The 17,361-nt window shown below is 44.0% G+C and overlaps 1 protein-coding gene across 1 annotated transcript in view; it reads right to left on the bottom strand.

The window, feature by feature from the left end:
• Positions 1 to 9,747: 9,747 nt before the first annotated feature.
• The window catches only part of NDRG1 (N-myc downstream regulated 1), a 123,029-nt gene continuing 115,415 nt past the window's right edge, over positions 9,748 to 17,361 (bottom strand). The window contains exons 15-16 of the mRNA XM_033933256.1: positions 16,338 to 16,389; positions 9,748 to 10,543 (exon numbers count right to left, since the gene is read on the bottom strand). Coding sequence (XP_033789147.1) covers positions 10,290 to 10,543; positions 16,338 to 16,389 — 306 coding nt within the window. The 3' untranslated portion in view covers positions 9,748 to 10,289. The remainder of the gene's footprint in view (positions 10,544 to 16,337; positions 16,390 to 17,361) is intronic.

The raw sequence follows: 17,361 nt of genomic DNA, 5'->3' as shown, positions 1-17,361 counted from the left end.
TTTTGTTGGGGAGCCCCTCCCCCCCGTTTACTTAATAGCGATCGCGCCGGCGTTGTGGGGGGCTTGGGGGGTTGTAACCCTCCACATTTTACTGTAAACTTAACTTTTTCCCTAAAAACAGGGAAAGAGTGAAGTTTTCAGTAAAATGTGGGGTTACAACCCCCCAAACCCCCCCAACGCCCCCACAACGCAGCGCGATCTCTATTAAGTAAAGTGGGGGGGGGGGTTCCCCCCCACCCCCCTCCCGTCAGAGCCCTAAAAACAGTAATTTTCTGTGGCGCACGCCTCCGCGCTGCGCTCAATTGTCTGCGCGCGCCTTTGTCCCGGCGTGCTTTCGACCTGACACCATCAGCAGTACAAAGATGCATTGCCTTGAAGGTTCCAGCTTTGTTGTTGATGACAGAGAAATGTGTCCTTCAAGCCCATATTATGTTTCCAAGAGTGATCAATCCAGGATACCAATGCGTACATTCATTCCTTGCTGCTCATTCTTGGGGATAAGCAGTGACTTCACCAAATAGCACAGTTACTTACCGTAACAGGTGTTATCCAGGGACAGCAGGCAGATATTCTTAACGCATGGGTGACGTCACCGACGGAGCCCCGGTACGGACACTTTTTACTAGAAAGTTCTAGTTGGCCGCACCGCGCATGCGCGAGTGCCTTCCCGCCCGACGGAGGAGTGCGTGGTCCCCAGTTAAGATAAGCCAGCTAAGAAGCCAACCCGGGGAGGTGGGTGGGACGTAAGAATATCTGCCTGCTGTCCCTGGATAACACCTGTTAACGGTAAGTAACTGTGCTTTATCCCAGGACAAGCAGGCAGCATATTCTTAACACATGGGTGACCTCCAAGCTAACAGAGAGGGAGGAGGGATGGTTGGCCATTAGGAAAATAAATTGTGTAACACAGATTGGCCGTTCCAATCATGAGTTATTGACTTTTTCTCCAGGAACTTATCTAAACCCTTTTAAAATATATTTAGATACATAGCCTTTAAATATGTTGATACCCTGTTAAGTCTTTCAAAATGGCTTCCAAATCTACTGGTGATATCTAAAATTTAGAAGGGATTTATCTTAATTGTCTCAACCACATCTTTTAGCAGTTGCTTAATTGTGTTTTCTCCGATTTGTTTTAAATGTATTTGTTTCTTGGAGTGTCCCCATATTTTACTGTTATTTAAAAGGGTAAACAAGTCACTCCCCATTACCCCTTCCGCCCTTTTCATGATTTTATAAGCTATTGTATCCGCTATCAGCCTTCTCCAGTCTGAAGAGCCCGTCAATAAGGGAACCACCCTATCCCTTCTATCAGTTTGGTTCCCTTCTTCACACCAGGTCTCCTGTATCTTTTTTGAGATGAGGTGACCAAAATGGAAACACCGGAGATTGGGGGGGGGGGGGTGTTTGTAAATTCTCATAACAGGCATCTAAAGTTAGGCTCCCTGTAAAATTCAGGTTTACTGTGTTTTATAACACTAATTGCATGTGCAATTGCTGTTATACTATACTAGCATAAGCGTTCACGTACACGTGTGATTTTAGACCTGACCATTTACACCAGCCATTGTGCATGCCCGATCCTATAACCCATGCGCACTAATCCTGGGCACATCCCTCACCTGCCCATGCCCCTCCCAGGTCACCACCCCCCCTAGAAGTTTCACATGTGAAAAGCTATAAGCACAGTTTCAAGACTAACTGTTCTGCCCCCGGCAGCGTCATGCTAATTTATAGTATAGCTCCAAGATGAATGTTATTCTCACTTCATAGAACTATAATGCTGCAGTCTTCCTGCCAGTGTGTGAGCAAAGCATTGTGTGAAATGTAGTCTCATACATACTGCTGTCACTCCTGCTTACCTGTATAAGCTTTGTTTCTAGTAGTCTTTCTCCTAAGACGCCCCCCCCCCCTTATTTCCCTTTTCCTCTCATCTAAGCTTGAGTCTTTTCTCTCACTGCTGTAGTTCCTGGTCACCTCTACAACCTTTGCTCTGATGGGTCTGCACATGTAGGACCTCTCTCTGCTAATTATTGCCAAACTCTGTCCCTGTTGGTCTCTTCTCTCCCCTAGCCTTCTGGGTACATTCTGAGAATCCTTTGTCTCAGAATCAGTCACACTTCTGCTTCCATCTCATATACATATGGCTGTAGTTCCCGAACAAAGACCAGTCTTTTTGCCTAAAGCCATCTAACCACATACATGAACAATTCAGCATTTCATCTCTTTTACATAGAATATCTATTTAACTATTCTCTCACCTCTGCCACAAAGTTCTGTTCTCCAAATCTTTACTTCCAGCTGCAGTATTCAAAAATCTACCAACTGTGAGTATATTTATTTATTCAATAAAGTATATTTCAGAAAATTATAAGGACTTCCTGTGTGTACATTGGTGTACTAAGGTTTAGCTTTCTGTGGAATGTATTGCATGGCTGTTGAGAGTCCTGGACTGAGCCAGCACACTATTTGAGAACAGAACCATAGCAACTAAGGGCAGTTATGCACATAACTGTTAATTGGCATTAACACTAATAATAGCCAATTATTGGTTGTTAAGGCCAATTAGCAGCTACTTAAACAAATACATTGTGTAACTGCCCTTATTCTGTAACAGTGCATGCAATTTTGCACACTAAGCATTTAATAGAATCAGGTAAAATATTCAAAAACTGTGATTAAACTGAAATATACTTTGCAAAAGGCCCAAAAGGGGCTTTGTGCCCCGTATATTGCTAATATAATGCCCTCCCCCCCCCAATCAGGGCGGCTCTGGATCCTGACCTGGCTTAAGTCCCCCAAAGGCAGTCTGTTGATCCCTCACTCGGTTAGCACTAGGTGCCTCCACCTGGGGAAAGAGAGATTAGGTTCTTACCTTGATAATATCTTTTCCAGTAGATAGGGATGGTACACTGAACCACAGGGCTGTCCTTCTGTGCATGCAAGCACACTGCAAAAGATGTCAATCACAGCTTTTCAACTCCTCCCGTCTGCTGCCCCCTGTTCTTTCTGTGTCCGAGGGCAATACCTCCACACTTACACTAAAGAGAGCCATGTAGTCAAAGTATTGAAAAAAAATCACTACCTAGGCTCAAGATCCATGAAAGATATCAGCAAGAGAGGCAGGAGTGTTTGGGCATCACTGCTGCCTTTAGAAGTGGGTAGAGTGTTGGGGGCACTGTTGGTTCATAGGCTTTCCAGAAGACTGATTCCAAAAAAATATTCTTCAGGCAGGGTTCAACCAAGCCCGGTTTTGGAGATAAGATATCCCTTCATCAAGAACCCAAGAACATCAAGAAGAGCAAACAACGTGCAGGAGAGTAATCCAAGCTGGTTGAAGAATAATTTTTTGGAATCAGTCTTCTGTTGGACTTTCCTTATTGGGAGGATTTTGTCTACTCTCTAATCCAAGCTAAGTCTGAGTTTATTTCTTTTTGGAGTTGGCTGGGGGGTTCTCAGAGTGGTATTTTTGCCTTAATTAATTTTTTTCTTTGATTATCTGCTTGTATGAATTAGTAATCCTTCACTGCACTATTTTTCACTGTTTTGGTTGGGCACACGCGAGCTATTCAGTGATGGTGTGCAGGTAGGGGCCTGCTGCCTCTGCCTTGGTGTGTTAAGCGCTGGAGGTTCTCCTCCCCTCGTTAATTCTTCACACTGAGGATATCCCATTTCAATATTATAATATATTTATGCATAGGATTATTCATTAAGGGTTTGTTACCCTGTTTTATTCTTTAATGCCAGAATTCCACTCTCAGAACTCGTTGACTATACTACCTTTCAGTTGGTCTCTTTCATAGAAACATGATGGCAGATAAAGGCCAAATGGCCCATCTAGTCTGCCCATCCACAGCAACCATTATCTCTTTCACTCTCCAGGGGCAAAAATAGTGGATTTTTGCTGATAGATTAACAGTGGATGAGGAGATCAAAGTGTAGCAAGTGCAAGGGTTCAATAGCTTGAACTTTCCTATATGTATTGGTGATTGGATGAGATGGGGGGAAGGAAGTAGGAAAGCTATCAGGTGATGGTCACAGGAAAGAAAGAACAGGAGGTGGAGAAATTAGGGCAAGCAAATGAAGAGATTCTACTGAAAATGGTAGAGTACATCACAATTTTCCCCTCAAAAGTTGGCAGAGCCCCTCATAACCCGCACCAAGATTAATCCTTGCCAAATCTCTTGTTGCTAAGCTCCTAAAGGAGAGTGCGCTTCTCCCTCCGTATCCACGGGGGTTAGGGGCAGACCCAGCCTGCAAATAATATCCGGGCTGCTTCCCCCTGGCTATCTTAAGCCCTGTAATCCCCCCCTTAAGCCTTACCTGATGCTAACGGGTTTTCGGGGCAGGAGCGATTTTCCCATGCTCCTGCCCCTTGCAGATCACTTGTAGGAAATGGCTGCAATGACTACGGGAGCTCAAGGCAGCCATTTCCTATGAGCGATCTGCACGGGGCAGAAGCATGGGAAGATCGCTCCTGCCCCAAAAACCCGCTAGACCACCAAGTAAGGCATGGGGGGGGGCTTACAATAGCCCAGAAAATTAAATTAAAAAAAAAAAATCATGAATAACCGAATCCACAGATGCTGAAACCGCGGATTCGGAGGGGGAAGTGTATATGAGAGATTTGACTTAGTGGTTCAAGCAATGGGCTGATTACCAGGAATCAAAATGGCCACTTACACTCATTGCTTCGGGTACTCGGGGACAAATACAGAAGACCTTGCAGTAGAGTTGAAGCTTTTCCATGAAATTAGTGCTCTGGAACTACCATGGCACACTATAAACCAGCATTTCCAAACATGTGGTACACATATGGCAGTCATAAAGAAATCTGATCTTTTATTCCCTTCCTCTTGTATCTCCTTCAGTGGCAGCAGGCCAATTTGGAGAAGGAACAGAAGCTACAAGAGACAGGAGCTACAGGAGTTCTGTTAGTGCGACATGCAGTTGGTGCCCCTGTAGCATCTATACAACCGATTCTGACCTGCCAGAGAGCTGCACCTCTCTTGCCTCCTCTGAACCCCAGGTCATGGGAGTCAAATCAGGATACCCGATCACATTACAACTGTAGCCTTGGCTCTGGCTCCTCAGCCAGGAACTTGAAACTAGAGAATGACACAGGGACAAGTTTCCCCCCGTCCTCGTGGGAACTCGTTTTTCCATCCCATCCCGGAGATTTCTTTTCCTGTCCACGCCCCATCCCTACAAGCTCCGTCCTCATCTGCCCAAGCCTCCAACACTTTAAAATCGTTAAGTGTCCGAGGCTTGTGCGGTTAAAGCAGAGCTTACAGGAATGGGGTGGGGACAGGGACAGCGATAAAACTCACGGGGACAGGAAAATTGATTTTCTGTGGAAAAGGGGAAAAATTTGGCCCTGGGTCATTCTCTACTTGCAACCTTAGCCCTGGGTAAAGAAAATAGTCAACTTTACTGCAGGGTCGTCAAGATAAAAGTGATGGTGGGGAGAGAGAAAAAGTAAGGGGGTGAAGTGAAGAAGTTTGGGAAACATGAGAACACATAAACACAGGGGTGTCCAATGTCAGTCCTTGAGGGCCGCAATCCAGTCGGGTTTTCAGGATTTCCCCAATGAATATGCATGAGATCTATGTGCATGCACTGCTTTCAATGCATATTCATTAGGGAAATCCTGAAAACCCAACTGGACTGCGGCCCTCGAGGACCGACATTGGACACCCCTGCATAAACAGGAGGCATAATGTGGCAGGGGGGGAATTTGATATCCTGGTGCTGCAGAGTTTTTTCTTAGGGAGAGGGGATCATCCTCCCTCAGATAAACAGCAAGAGGGGGTTGATGCCCCAAGCTTATCAACCCCTGATGGAGCTTATATGACGGAGTTGCTGAGCCTCTTTTGCGGTTTCTTGGGGGGAATGAAATATGTTGGAGACACCGAGCTCCCCTTGATAGATTTCTGGGGAAGGGGTGGGATCCTTCCAGCTTCAGAGGAACAGCAAGATGGGCTTAACAGAGGAAAGCTTTAACAAGAGACTGGGACCAACATAAGAAAAAAAAAAAAAAAGACCCATCAACAAAAAGATAGAAAAAAGTAATTTTATTTTCTATATAATGATTAGAATGTACATCTGCCAGAGCTAGTTTTAGACATCAGCATGAGATATAACAAAAAATTAACAGGCTACACTGAGTTTAAGTAGCTCCTGCTGCATTCCTCATGTTCTGAAGAGAGTACGCCAGTAAGACATTTATTTTTAGTTTTCATTTGGTAAATGCATAGAAAGGTGCTTTGGTTTTTAATAATCCCCAGAAAAAAACCAAACAAACCCCAAAACAAAAAAAAAATCCCCCAAATTCCTCACAAAAGAGAAGCTGCCCATTAGGAGAAAAAAATGCTCCACATCTTTACAAAAACGCTTCATTTTAAGTCCAATTGTTAGTTTTTACTCATATATATTTCACACCCATTTAAACTGTCTGGTCCCTTGCTAGGTAGTGTGTTAAAAACTAACAGATCAGCCATTTCTGATCACTTGGATATTGCCAAGTGGCTAATCCGAGGCTGGGGGTACGCTGTTGAAATTTGTTCAACTTGAAGGGTACTTCGCGTGAAATTACTACCACGTTAAAAAAAACTAAAGCAGCAATCCACAGTTCATTGCAAACTGTCACCTTTCCCGTCCATGCCCGAGCAGCGATTTGCTCAAGCACTAATGAGAAAGCCTACATCGGCCCCGCCAACCCATGCCACAGCCAACTGCAGCCTCACGAAGTCGCCGTGGGAACTTGTGGCAGCCATTTTAAACAGCCAGTCTGCACGGGGCAGGAGCACTTCTGGACCACCAATAGGCTATGGATGGGTCCAGGGTGGGGTGGAGCAGAGCTGGCCAGGACCGGATGCAGGAGGGATCGATTCTTGTCCCGGCTCACCGCTGGACCATCAGGGCTTAGGCCCGTGGGAGGGCTGCAGTCGGCCTGGGAGAGGGGATGGGGTAGCGCAGAGCAGGGAAAGACGCAAATATAAACAAAGACCCCCATTTTGGGGCATTTTTTAAATCTCGGTTTATATTCAAGTATATACAGTAAGATCCTTAAATTAGGATGTAGCCTTTTGTATGTTTGGTAGCACTATATAATTAGTATTAAAAATTATCTCAAGGTTGGTTTTTGTTTTTAAATAAAATCACTTTACAATTTCTATGCCTTCCTGCACTATAGTGTACTCTAACCCTCTCTTCCCGGAACCCATATAGTTAGTTTACCTCATGTCATCTTTATCTGTACTGTATACCTGTTGACTGAGAGCTATGATTAGAAATAATCAGGTGAATTTAACAAACAAGTATTTCAAGTCGCTTTACTATGGGGCCACTGCTTGTCCTGGATCGGTAGAATGGAATGTTGCTATGGGTTTTGGCCAGGTACAGAACGGGCTACCTGGCTTGATGGACCATTGGTCTGACCCAGTATGGCAGTGCCAAGTATAGGACAATGACGCCATTGCAACATCACTGATGAGGTTGGCTCTGAGGAATGAGGCATTATGACATCACAATCTCAGCTCTGGAATGTTGCTCTCATTGGGGTTCCGGAATCTTGCTAGTCTTTGAGATGCTGGAATGTTGCTACTCTTTGGGGTTCCGGAATCTTGCTAGTCTTTGAGATGCTGGAATGTTGCTACTCTTTGGGGTTCCGGAATCTTGCTAGTCTTTGAGATGCTGGAATGTTGCTACTCCTTGGGTTTTGGCCAGGTACTAGGGACCTGAATTGGCCAGCGTGAGAATGGGAAACTGGGCTTGATGGACCATTGGTCTGACCCAGTAAGGCTATTCTTATGGTCTTATGTCAACCATCAATTATGAATTTCTCCCAAGCACAGAGAAACCAATTATACACATCTATTTATATATGACTCACATTGTAAGCATATGTTATTTGAAACATATACAGTTAAGTATCTTAAATGGGAAAATCAACCCGATATCTAGAATAGTGGTGGGATTGCCAACTGCTATTAAATGAAGTTGATCAGGTGACAGACTGAAGCCATCAGAAGGCTATTAAAGTCAACGGTATTCCAGTTAGAGCAGCGTCCCGCAAACCTTTTGGCCAGTGGCACACTAAATCCAGTGCCCCGTCCGAAAGGCACCTGGAAGTGTGTGGACGTCGCTGTGATGACGTCATGCACTTGTGTGACTTCATCACACCAGCGGCCGCTTTGGTGGGGGGGGGGGGGAATCCTGGGGGAGGGGAGGTTCGGGGAGAGACGTCGGTGAGGAAGAGTGTTAGTGTCAGCTGACTGCCTATCGGACGTGCCTCTTGCCACTAGAGGCACGTCCTATAAGCGGGCAGCCGGCACTTCTCCTTACCGGCAGCTCGTTGGGGGAACACCTAGAATCTGCTGTGGCACACAGTTTGCGATACACTGAGCTAGAGAATGTCACGGTGATAAAATTCATCACCGTTCCCACGGATAACAGGACCATGGCATTCCTTAGCATTGATCTCAACCTCAGCCCTTCTATACCTGCATTCTTCAATGCAAGGCTTGAGGGTCAGTGGCTGAGCCCATTCAGACTCAAATTCTTCCCTCTCCCCTTAAAGGATGACAGAGATTTATTCCTGCGGTTATCTGCGTGGACGGGAATCATGATGAATTTTGACACCACGTCATTCTTTCGTTCCAAAACAAAACTGGAAATCTGTACAAGACGTAGGCAAAATTTATTGTGACAAAATAATGATAGGCAAACCCTTTTACCAATCAAGGGACCCGACACGGTCCGTGTTTCGGACAAACCTTCGTCAGGGGTCCATGATAAAAAAGGAAAACAATAAAGGTCACAAAAAAATTTTTGGAGTAGCAGCAAGGCTTTAGCGGCGTCAAAATTCTCTAACTGCAATGAGCTACTCCAAAAAATTTTTTGTGACTTTTATTGTTTTCCTTTTTTACCATGGACCCCCGACGAAGGTTTGTCCGAAACACGGACCGTGTCGGGTCCCTTGATTGGTAAAAGGGTTTGCATATCATTATTTTGTCACAATAAATTTTGCCTACGTCTTGTACAGATCTGCAGTTTTGTTTTGTTTGTTCTCAGTTGGTTTTCTACTGCAGGTTAGGTTGGGACCTCCCTTCTCTCCTTGTTTTGTTGTATTCTTTCGTTCCAGCCTCTCCCCCTTCCTCACTAGGATGCAACATGGCACCGACAGAGCTCTCCTAATACACGTCGTCATTACTGAAGCCACCAAACTTGTCTACCATCATTGGGCAACCTCAGGGGCATCTACAGATGCCCCAAAGATTTTCTTAGTAGCTACAGTGAGAAATACGACTTATGCTGGAAAACAAATCCTTCCTACCAGAACACTATGGAATTCAGCCTTAAGAACAGAAAACCAAGTTTTGAAGAGATATTAAGAATAAGAACATAAGAAGTTGCCTCCACTGGGTCAGACCAGAGGCCCATCTCGCCCAGCGGCCTGCTCCCGCGGCGGCCCACCAGGTCCTTGACCTGTGAAGTGAATTCTTGACCTTTATAATCTACCTCTACTTCTATAACCTACCTCTGCTGCTATCTGTACCCCTCAATCCCTTTATCCTTTAGGTACCTATCCAAACCTTCCTTAAACCCCTTTACTGTGCTCTCGCCTATTACAACCTCCGGAAGAGCATTCCATGCGTCCATTGAAGGATAAATTGATGAACTAGGTCTCAATTGATATTGCAAAAGCTCAAAAGCTATTAAGATCCTTTATCATGAAAAAAGGCATTAGTTGCAAGTTGTTTTAATTGTGTACAAATATACCATAGGAGAGAACAGTAGTGGTCAGACTACCTGCAAAATATAGGCTACATATTTTCTTTAAATCTGTTTAGTATAAGAAATTAAGCACATACAGATCTCGAATATCCAGTTCTGTCCGTCATGCATTTCCTCGGAGAGCAAAAACAAGATGTTGGGAGCTGAAAGCAGGTCACAGCAACTTAGAATGAAGACCGGCGATCCCAAAACATTTGCAAATCACTTCTCCCAGCACCACCGTGGCCTTTCTTTTTAAACAAAGTCAAAAACCGCACTTCATTTTGGCAAAACGTTCTCTGTAATTTGGCCTCGGTTTGATGGACGAGAGACACCAATAGCAGCCCCGACTACAAATTTTAGCAAAAAAAAAAAAAAAAAATCACAGCCATTTCCAAGAGGTTTCATTATGTTTTTCTTTGGTCCTTACGTCAGTCTCTGGTGTATAAGGAGTTAATCACATTAAGATCTAAGCAGGAACTGCATAGCAGAGGTCCTCACACAGGTTTGGTTTAGCAGGAAACCTCCATGGATTTGGGAGCAGACTGCTCAGGGTTGTGACCCGGGCTGGGAGTGCTGTCAGTGTGGGATCGGTTCCGGGTGTCGTCGGCAGTGTGGGAGCGGCTCCTGGCGCCCTCTCCGGTTTGGGAGCGGCTCCTGGCGCCCTCTCCGGTATGGGAGCGGCTCCGGGTGCCCTCGAGAGAAGTCACGCTGGATCCGGAAGCTGTGCGGGACCTCATGAGGCGGGTCATGCTGGCAGCAGGCACTGCAAAAAATTTCAAAAAGGTTAGGATACCTCTCCCATCAAAACCAGTCCAGTTCAATAAGGCCAAATGGGATCGACATGTGGGATCTATTCGCAGGGTAAAGGCAGGGGAGGGTCATTAGGGTGGGCAGACTGGATGGGCTGTGGCCCTTATCTGTCGTCAATTTCTATGTCTATATCTATGATTAGTACAAGAAAGGAAAAAAATATATTTTGTGTGGGCTAACTAAAGGGACTGTATACTGCTTTTTTTAGGTACACAATTTACATACTTACAGGCTGTAACAAGTCTCTCAATCACTGCACATGTTCCATATTCAAAAATGAGCTTCAACTTTAAAAATATTTGAATAAAGCACTTATCTGATGGTTATGTAGTGCTGAAAGAATACTTCGTACTGCTTCTTTAGGATTCTGACGCGTTTCGCAGAATCGCTGCTTCAGAAAACCCGTAAGTGAATAAATTCAATCCAATTTCAAAATGGAATATGGTCTGTCCATCGTATGGCCTCTCTTCAAACTCACAGATGCTTGAAATTGGATTGAATTTAATCACTTAATAAAATTATAGGACAAAGTTTATAGGCGGTTGTAGAAAGACAGGAGGGGGGGAGAGAAAGGAAGCGGGAGCTAGGAGCAAGGAGAAGGCGGTCCAAGGGGGCTGTTCACTTGAAGAGGTGAGTCTTCAGTGTTTTCCGGAAGGTCATCAGCGAGTCTGGAGAGCTTATCTGGGCAGTCAATTGGTTCCAAAGATGGGGGGGGGGGGGCGAAGTGGCTGTATGAGCGTCTGTGCGCTGTTTCCATTTGAAGGAATCTTCCTGCAGGGATGCATAGCCATTTCTCAGCCTCAGAGTGGAGTAGGCGGGCAGGAGTATATTGAGGTAGTTTTGATGCGATGTAGGCAGGGGTGATGTGGTGGAATCTCTTGTAGGCCATCACGAGGACTTTGAAAACATAGCGTTTGTTAACTGGTTGCCAGTGTTCTGCAAGGAGAGATGGAGTCGTGGTAGTCCAGGCCATGCGGGAGGCGGATCGCCGCGTTCTGGACACGCTAGAGGTATTTGAGTTCTTTGGCGGCGATTCCACTGAAGATGGAGTTACAATAGTCCATTCTGGAGAGAACATAGGCGTAGAGGTGTTGGGTTAGGTCAGGTTTAGTGATATACGGTTTGATCCTTTTTAGCTGGCGCAGGTAGTAGAAGGAGGCAGAGACCAGTTGAGAGATATGGGCTGAAAGGGACAGGTGGCCATCTAGTATCACCCCTAGACTATGCACTTGGTCTTTCGCGTCAGGACCCTAAAGAAGCAGTACGAAGTATTCTTTCAGCATTACATAACCATGAGATAAATGCTTTATTCAAATATTTTTAAAAGTTGAAGCTCATTTAAAAAAAAAAAAAAATAAAATATATATATAGATAGATATATAGATATATACATATATATATCTATCTATATATATAAAATTGGAGGTATGTATGTGTGTGTGTATGTGCCGCGATCACGCAAAAACGGCTTGACCGATTTGAACGAAACTTGGTATGCAGATCCCTCACTACTTGGGGTGATATGTTCTGGGGGTCTCGCGGCCCACCTGCACACGTGGCGGAGCTACAAACAGAAAATCAGATTTCACCCATTCATGTCAATGGAAAAAATGTAAAAAGCTGTGGGATCTCCAGTTATTTTACTTAGCAACCTTGACCCACCAAAACTTTGCAATGGCACAAGGCTTTGTGTAAAGAGGTTACTGTCCAATGTAATTGAAGCGACTATCTTAACCGGAAAGGGACAAGGTGAAACCGTATTTATCCCGCGGATACCACTTATTCCAGCAGATCTTCCTTTTCAGTTTAAGAGATTGCAAATTCCAGTGAGACTTGCATTCTCTATCACAATCAACAAATCACAAGGACAGACTATTACATACTGTGGAGTGGATTTAAGATCCCCCTGTTTTTCCCATGGACAACTCTATGTTGCTTGCTCAAGGGTGGGTTCACCCAAGAATGTATATGTTCTTGCTCCTGGAGGTGAAACTAAAAATGTTGTTTATAATCAAGTTTTGTGTTAGTAATATTTCACATTATTATTTGAATATTGTACTTTTTATAAAGCTGTAAAAAAATAATTTATTTCACCTCTATAAAGTATCTTTTTTTGAATCCATTTACAGTGTTATTGCTATAATTAAATACCCTTGCAACGCCGGGACATCAGCTAGTATATATATATTATTCTTTATTCATTTTTGACATCAAATACATAGTGCAAACATGAACAATCAAGTAATACAGCATACTGAACTCTATTCCAACAAATAATATAAAGCTGTTTAACCCCCCCCTCACCCCCGGATGTTTAAACCTCCCCTCCTGGATGTGTATAACAATCTTTCATGAATCAAAGGGAAATAATGTTAATATTAATGTCACATTCATAACTTACAATAATTTGTTAACAGGCCCCAAATTTCCTTGAATTTGCTATGGTATCCCCTCTGCAAAGAATTAATGCTTCCAAACTTATAAATCTGGCATAATGATTCCCACCAGAAACTATAATTTAAGTTATCCTAGCTTTTCCAAGTTTTCATTATCAACTGCATGGCTACTCCTGTCATGATGAGGAACAATTTATTCTGGTTTGCATTAATTGGTTTCTTAGGTAATAGTATCGTTCCAAACAATATTATGTCATACGATAACGAAAGTGGAACTTCCAATATTGTAATAATTTGACTCCCAAATGGATTTCCAGAATTTGAGTATTAGGGGACAACAATATAGCAAATGATCCAAAGTCCTTATATCAAGATGACAGTGCCAGCATCTATTAGACCACAGGTGTCAAAGTCGGTCCTCGAGGGCCGGAATACAGTCGGGTTTTCAGGATTTCCCCAATGAATATGCATGAGATCTATGTGCATGCACTGCTTTCAATGCATATTCATTGGGGAAATCCTGAAAACCCGACTGGATTGCGGCCCTCGAGGAGGGACTTTGACACCCCTGTATTAGACTTAGGACTATCTAACCTTTGTAACCTAACAAGAGTCCAAAAAGATCTATGCAACAAGAAAAACCAAGTCTGTCTCATAGATGCTGATGCTCATCCTCCAATTCCAAATTCGTGACCATTGAGATGCAGAAATCTGCTGCTTTGTCTCAATGCTCCAAATGTCTTTTAAGACCAGTTTTTGGCTTTTTATTCACAAATTCAGATATCAATTTATACCACTGGGCAGCCTGATGTCCCAGGAAGCATAAAACCGGCCAACTATATTGATCTTTTAAATTTCGCCATTCAGGGAACCCTTTCTGCTTCAACTGCAACCATTTTAAATGTTTGGGACTTTCTAAATACCAAAAGATTGTTGCAGTCATGAAAACTCAAGCATCTTCCCGTTTTGAAATCACATCATCTAATGTTCGTATACCTGCCTGCATCCAAAGCTTCCCGATGACCTTATACCCGCCAATTTGAATCTTGGGAATTCAACCTTAGGGACTGGTACGTGGACTGATGAATTGGGATCGGTGTCAAGTTATTTATAAATTTTAATGTTTGCCACCTGGAAACTAAGATTTTATTGTCCTTATAAAGCCTAGGTATCTTGATACGCAAAAATGACCCAAATGCAACCGAGACGGGAGTCGCCATTCCAAACATAGCCATTCCGGAAGATGTTCCAAGACTTCAGGAAGGATCCAATACATACCATACCTCATAATAAAAGGTTGATGATATCTGTAGAAGTTTGGAAGCTCATTTTTGAATATGGAACATGTGCAATAATCGAGTCTTATTACAGCTTTGCATACATATTCCGGTGTGTTGGTCTGACAAATTAGGAACAACTCTTGAGCACTGTTCTGAATGCGATCTGAATTTGGCTTGGTGACCAACTGCGAGTGAACCGAGTGCCACTTCAGTATTATTTAATTAGCGTTAACCTTTCGAAGTTGGCGTTGGTTAGTTTCTACATTTCCCTTTTGTTTTGGGCATTTTACATATATGCGTACAGGTACTTATTGTGTACCTGGGGCACCGCAGATCAAGTGACTTGCCCAGGTCACAAGGGATTCAAACACACAATCTCGGGGTACAGAAAGAGGTAGCGGCTCTACCACTAGGCCACTTCTCACCTCTAAAATGTATAAAGGAGGCCTTTAGGAGGGCAGTATTTTCACCTGAACAATTTAAGCATAAATTTCTGTTCAACCTGGTGTTTAGCATTTTACAAAAGGCCAGATAGATGGCGCTCCATTTTCACAGCCTCGTTCCAATTTAGGCAGCCAAAATTCCAACGATGCATCCCAGAGGCGACTGTAAATCCCTTAATTTTTCAACAGATATTTACATAAAATTCCATGGCATATGAAGACGGTGAAGATGGAACTACAAGGCTAATTTCAAGATGACCAATATACTGTGTGATAGATGGGTTTTCAGGAAATCCATGATGAATGTTCCTAGGGCATATCTGCATACATTGTGACGATTGAGATTTTAGGCACATTCCTGTTCTCCCTCGTTACTTATCCTGGTTATCAATATGGAAGCCTGTGTGGGAAGGAAAACCTGGAAAGAATCCTGAACAGGCTAAAAACAGCCCAGGAAGCGCAAGCTTATCTTGAAGCCCAGGGGAGAAGGAGGTAGGTGGGTGGGATTTGAATTGGAAACCTAGTGGGAGGGAGGAGATGGTCAATAGCCCTCAAAGTATGGGAAACTTAGAGCAGGGAAGCCTGGGTACAGAGGGTGTGTGGCACAGGGCAGGCCCATCCCAGAACCTTTCTATCCAGCATATAAAAAAAGAGTCTGACAAGGTGGAGAGGAGTGGAAAGAACTGCCTATTGCAGAGTTCACTGGGGAAAAGTAACCTGTTTGGAAGTACTTTTTAAGCAGCTTCAGGAAAGAATTCCATGCGCAAAAAAGAGTTGCAAATTGACAAGGCTGGATATTTAAAGAAGTCCGGCATATTTTGTTTAGAAGAAAAAGTTAAGAAAACATGTGGCTGATTATTTTCCTCATCTTCTAACAGGGGTGTCAAAGTCCCTCCTCAAGGGCCGCAATCCATTCGGGTTTTCAGGATTTCCCCAATGAATATGCATGAGATCTATTTGCATGCACTGCTTTCAATGTATGCTAACAGATCTCATGCATATTCATTGGGGAAATCCTGAAAACCCGAATGGATTGCGGCCCTCGAGGACCGACATTTGACATCCCTGTTCTAATAGATGGGGGTAGAAAATGGTACTATTCAGGGTCTGGAGGCTCCCAGTTCAGTTTAGAGGAACCAGCCTGGTTTTGTTCCACATACAAAAAAAAAAAAAAAAAAAACAACACATGGAGCCACGCTAGTAGATCTGGAAGTTTGAGAACATCAGTACATAGCCCTTAAAAAGTGACGTCTGCTTCCTCTATTCTTTTGTTAGTTCACCCCAAAGCGTATAGAGGAATTTGCTTTGTGGACTTTCTGGGTAACCAAGTCCTTAATTCATTCAGCTCTGAAGGGTTGCTGACAGGTACCGAGCATACACTCTCAGGCCAGGACTTCCATCACAATTAAAAACAAAACAAAAACACATTGGATTTTTCATATATTATCCTGAAAATTCACTGGTTAAGGAAGCCTCGAGGAGCTGCATATTTTATGGGAATCAAAGGCCACCAGGGAAAGCCTCTACCCCTCAATCTTGCTCTGGCAAAATCTGCCTTTTCCTTAGACAAGCTCCGTATGTTCCCTTTGCAATTGTTAAAGACAATTTAAAAAAGAAAATATACTTACTGTAGCCCATGCCCTGGACAAAATACTTGAAGGCTTCTGTAAGCTTGGCAGGCTGAAACAGAGTTACGTAATATTATTGTACAAGCTACATAATATATTATTGTACCACAGATGTACAAATGAGCAGTTCCCAATATATGGCCTTCAACAAGTCTTGAAAGTATAGTGGTACCATGGAATACGAATTTAATCCGTTCCAGAACCCCGTTCGGATTCCAAAACGTTCGAGTTCAAAGACAATTTTTCCCATTGAAAACAGTAGATATGGCATTAATCCATTCCTGGGCCCCCTCCCCCTAAGATCGCCGGCAGGAGGGTGCCCAACCCCTCCTGCCAGACACCCCCGACGGCCCTCTTAAAATCACCGGCAGGAGGGTGCCTCCGTCCAAATGAGGCGGGCCTGCCCCTCCACTGCCCAACCCACAGGATCCTAGGGCCTGATTGGTCCAGGTGCCTAAGGCCCCTCCCACAAGCTCTGTCTTCATTTGCACAAGCCTCAAACACTTTAAAATCATAAGTGTTCGAGGCTTGTGCAGTTAAGGCAGAGCTTACAGGAATGGGGCAGAGACAGCGACAAAACTCACGGGGACGGGGTGGGGGATTTGAGTTCCTGCAGGGATGGGGAAAAATTTGTCCCCATGCCACTCTCTATGGGTTAGATGGACCATCGGTCTGACCCAGTAAGGCTATTCTTATGATTTTATGTGAGCCAAGTATAGGTCAATCAAGCCATTGTGACATCACTGATGAGGTTGGCTCTTAGGCATTGGTGGAGTGAGGCATTATGACATCACAATCTCAGCTTTGGAATAAGAACATAAAAAGTGGCCTCCGCTGGATCAGACCAGAGGTCCATCGCGCCCAGCAGTCCACACCCACTGCCAGGTACTTGTGACCTGGATTGACTACTGTTGGAAACAGGAGAATGACGAGGGGACAAATTTTTCTCCGTCCCTGAAGGAACTTATTTTTCCCATCCGGGCGAGTTCTTTTCCTGTCCCTGCCCCATTTCTGCAAACTCCCA

The sequence above is a fragment of the Geotrypetes seraphini genome, chromosome 2 (assembly GCF_902459505.1).
Source record: "Geotrypetes seraphini chromosome 2, aGeoSer1.1, whole genome shotgun sequence".
In the NCBI taxonomy this organism is placed as follows: Eukaryota; Metazoa; Chordata; class Amphibia; order Gymnophiona; family Dermophiidae; genus Geotrypetes; species Geotrypetes seraphini.
This window is presented reverse-complemented; position numbering and strand designations above follow the sequence as displayed.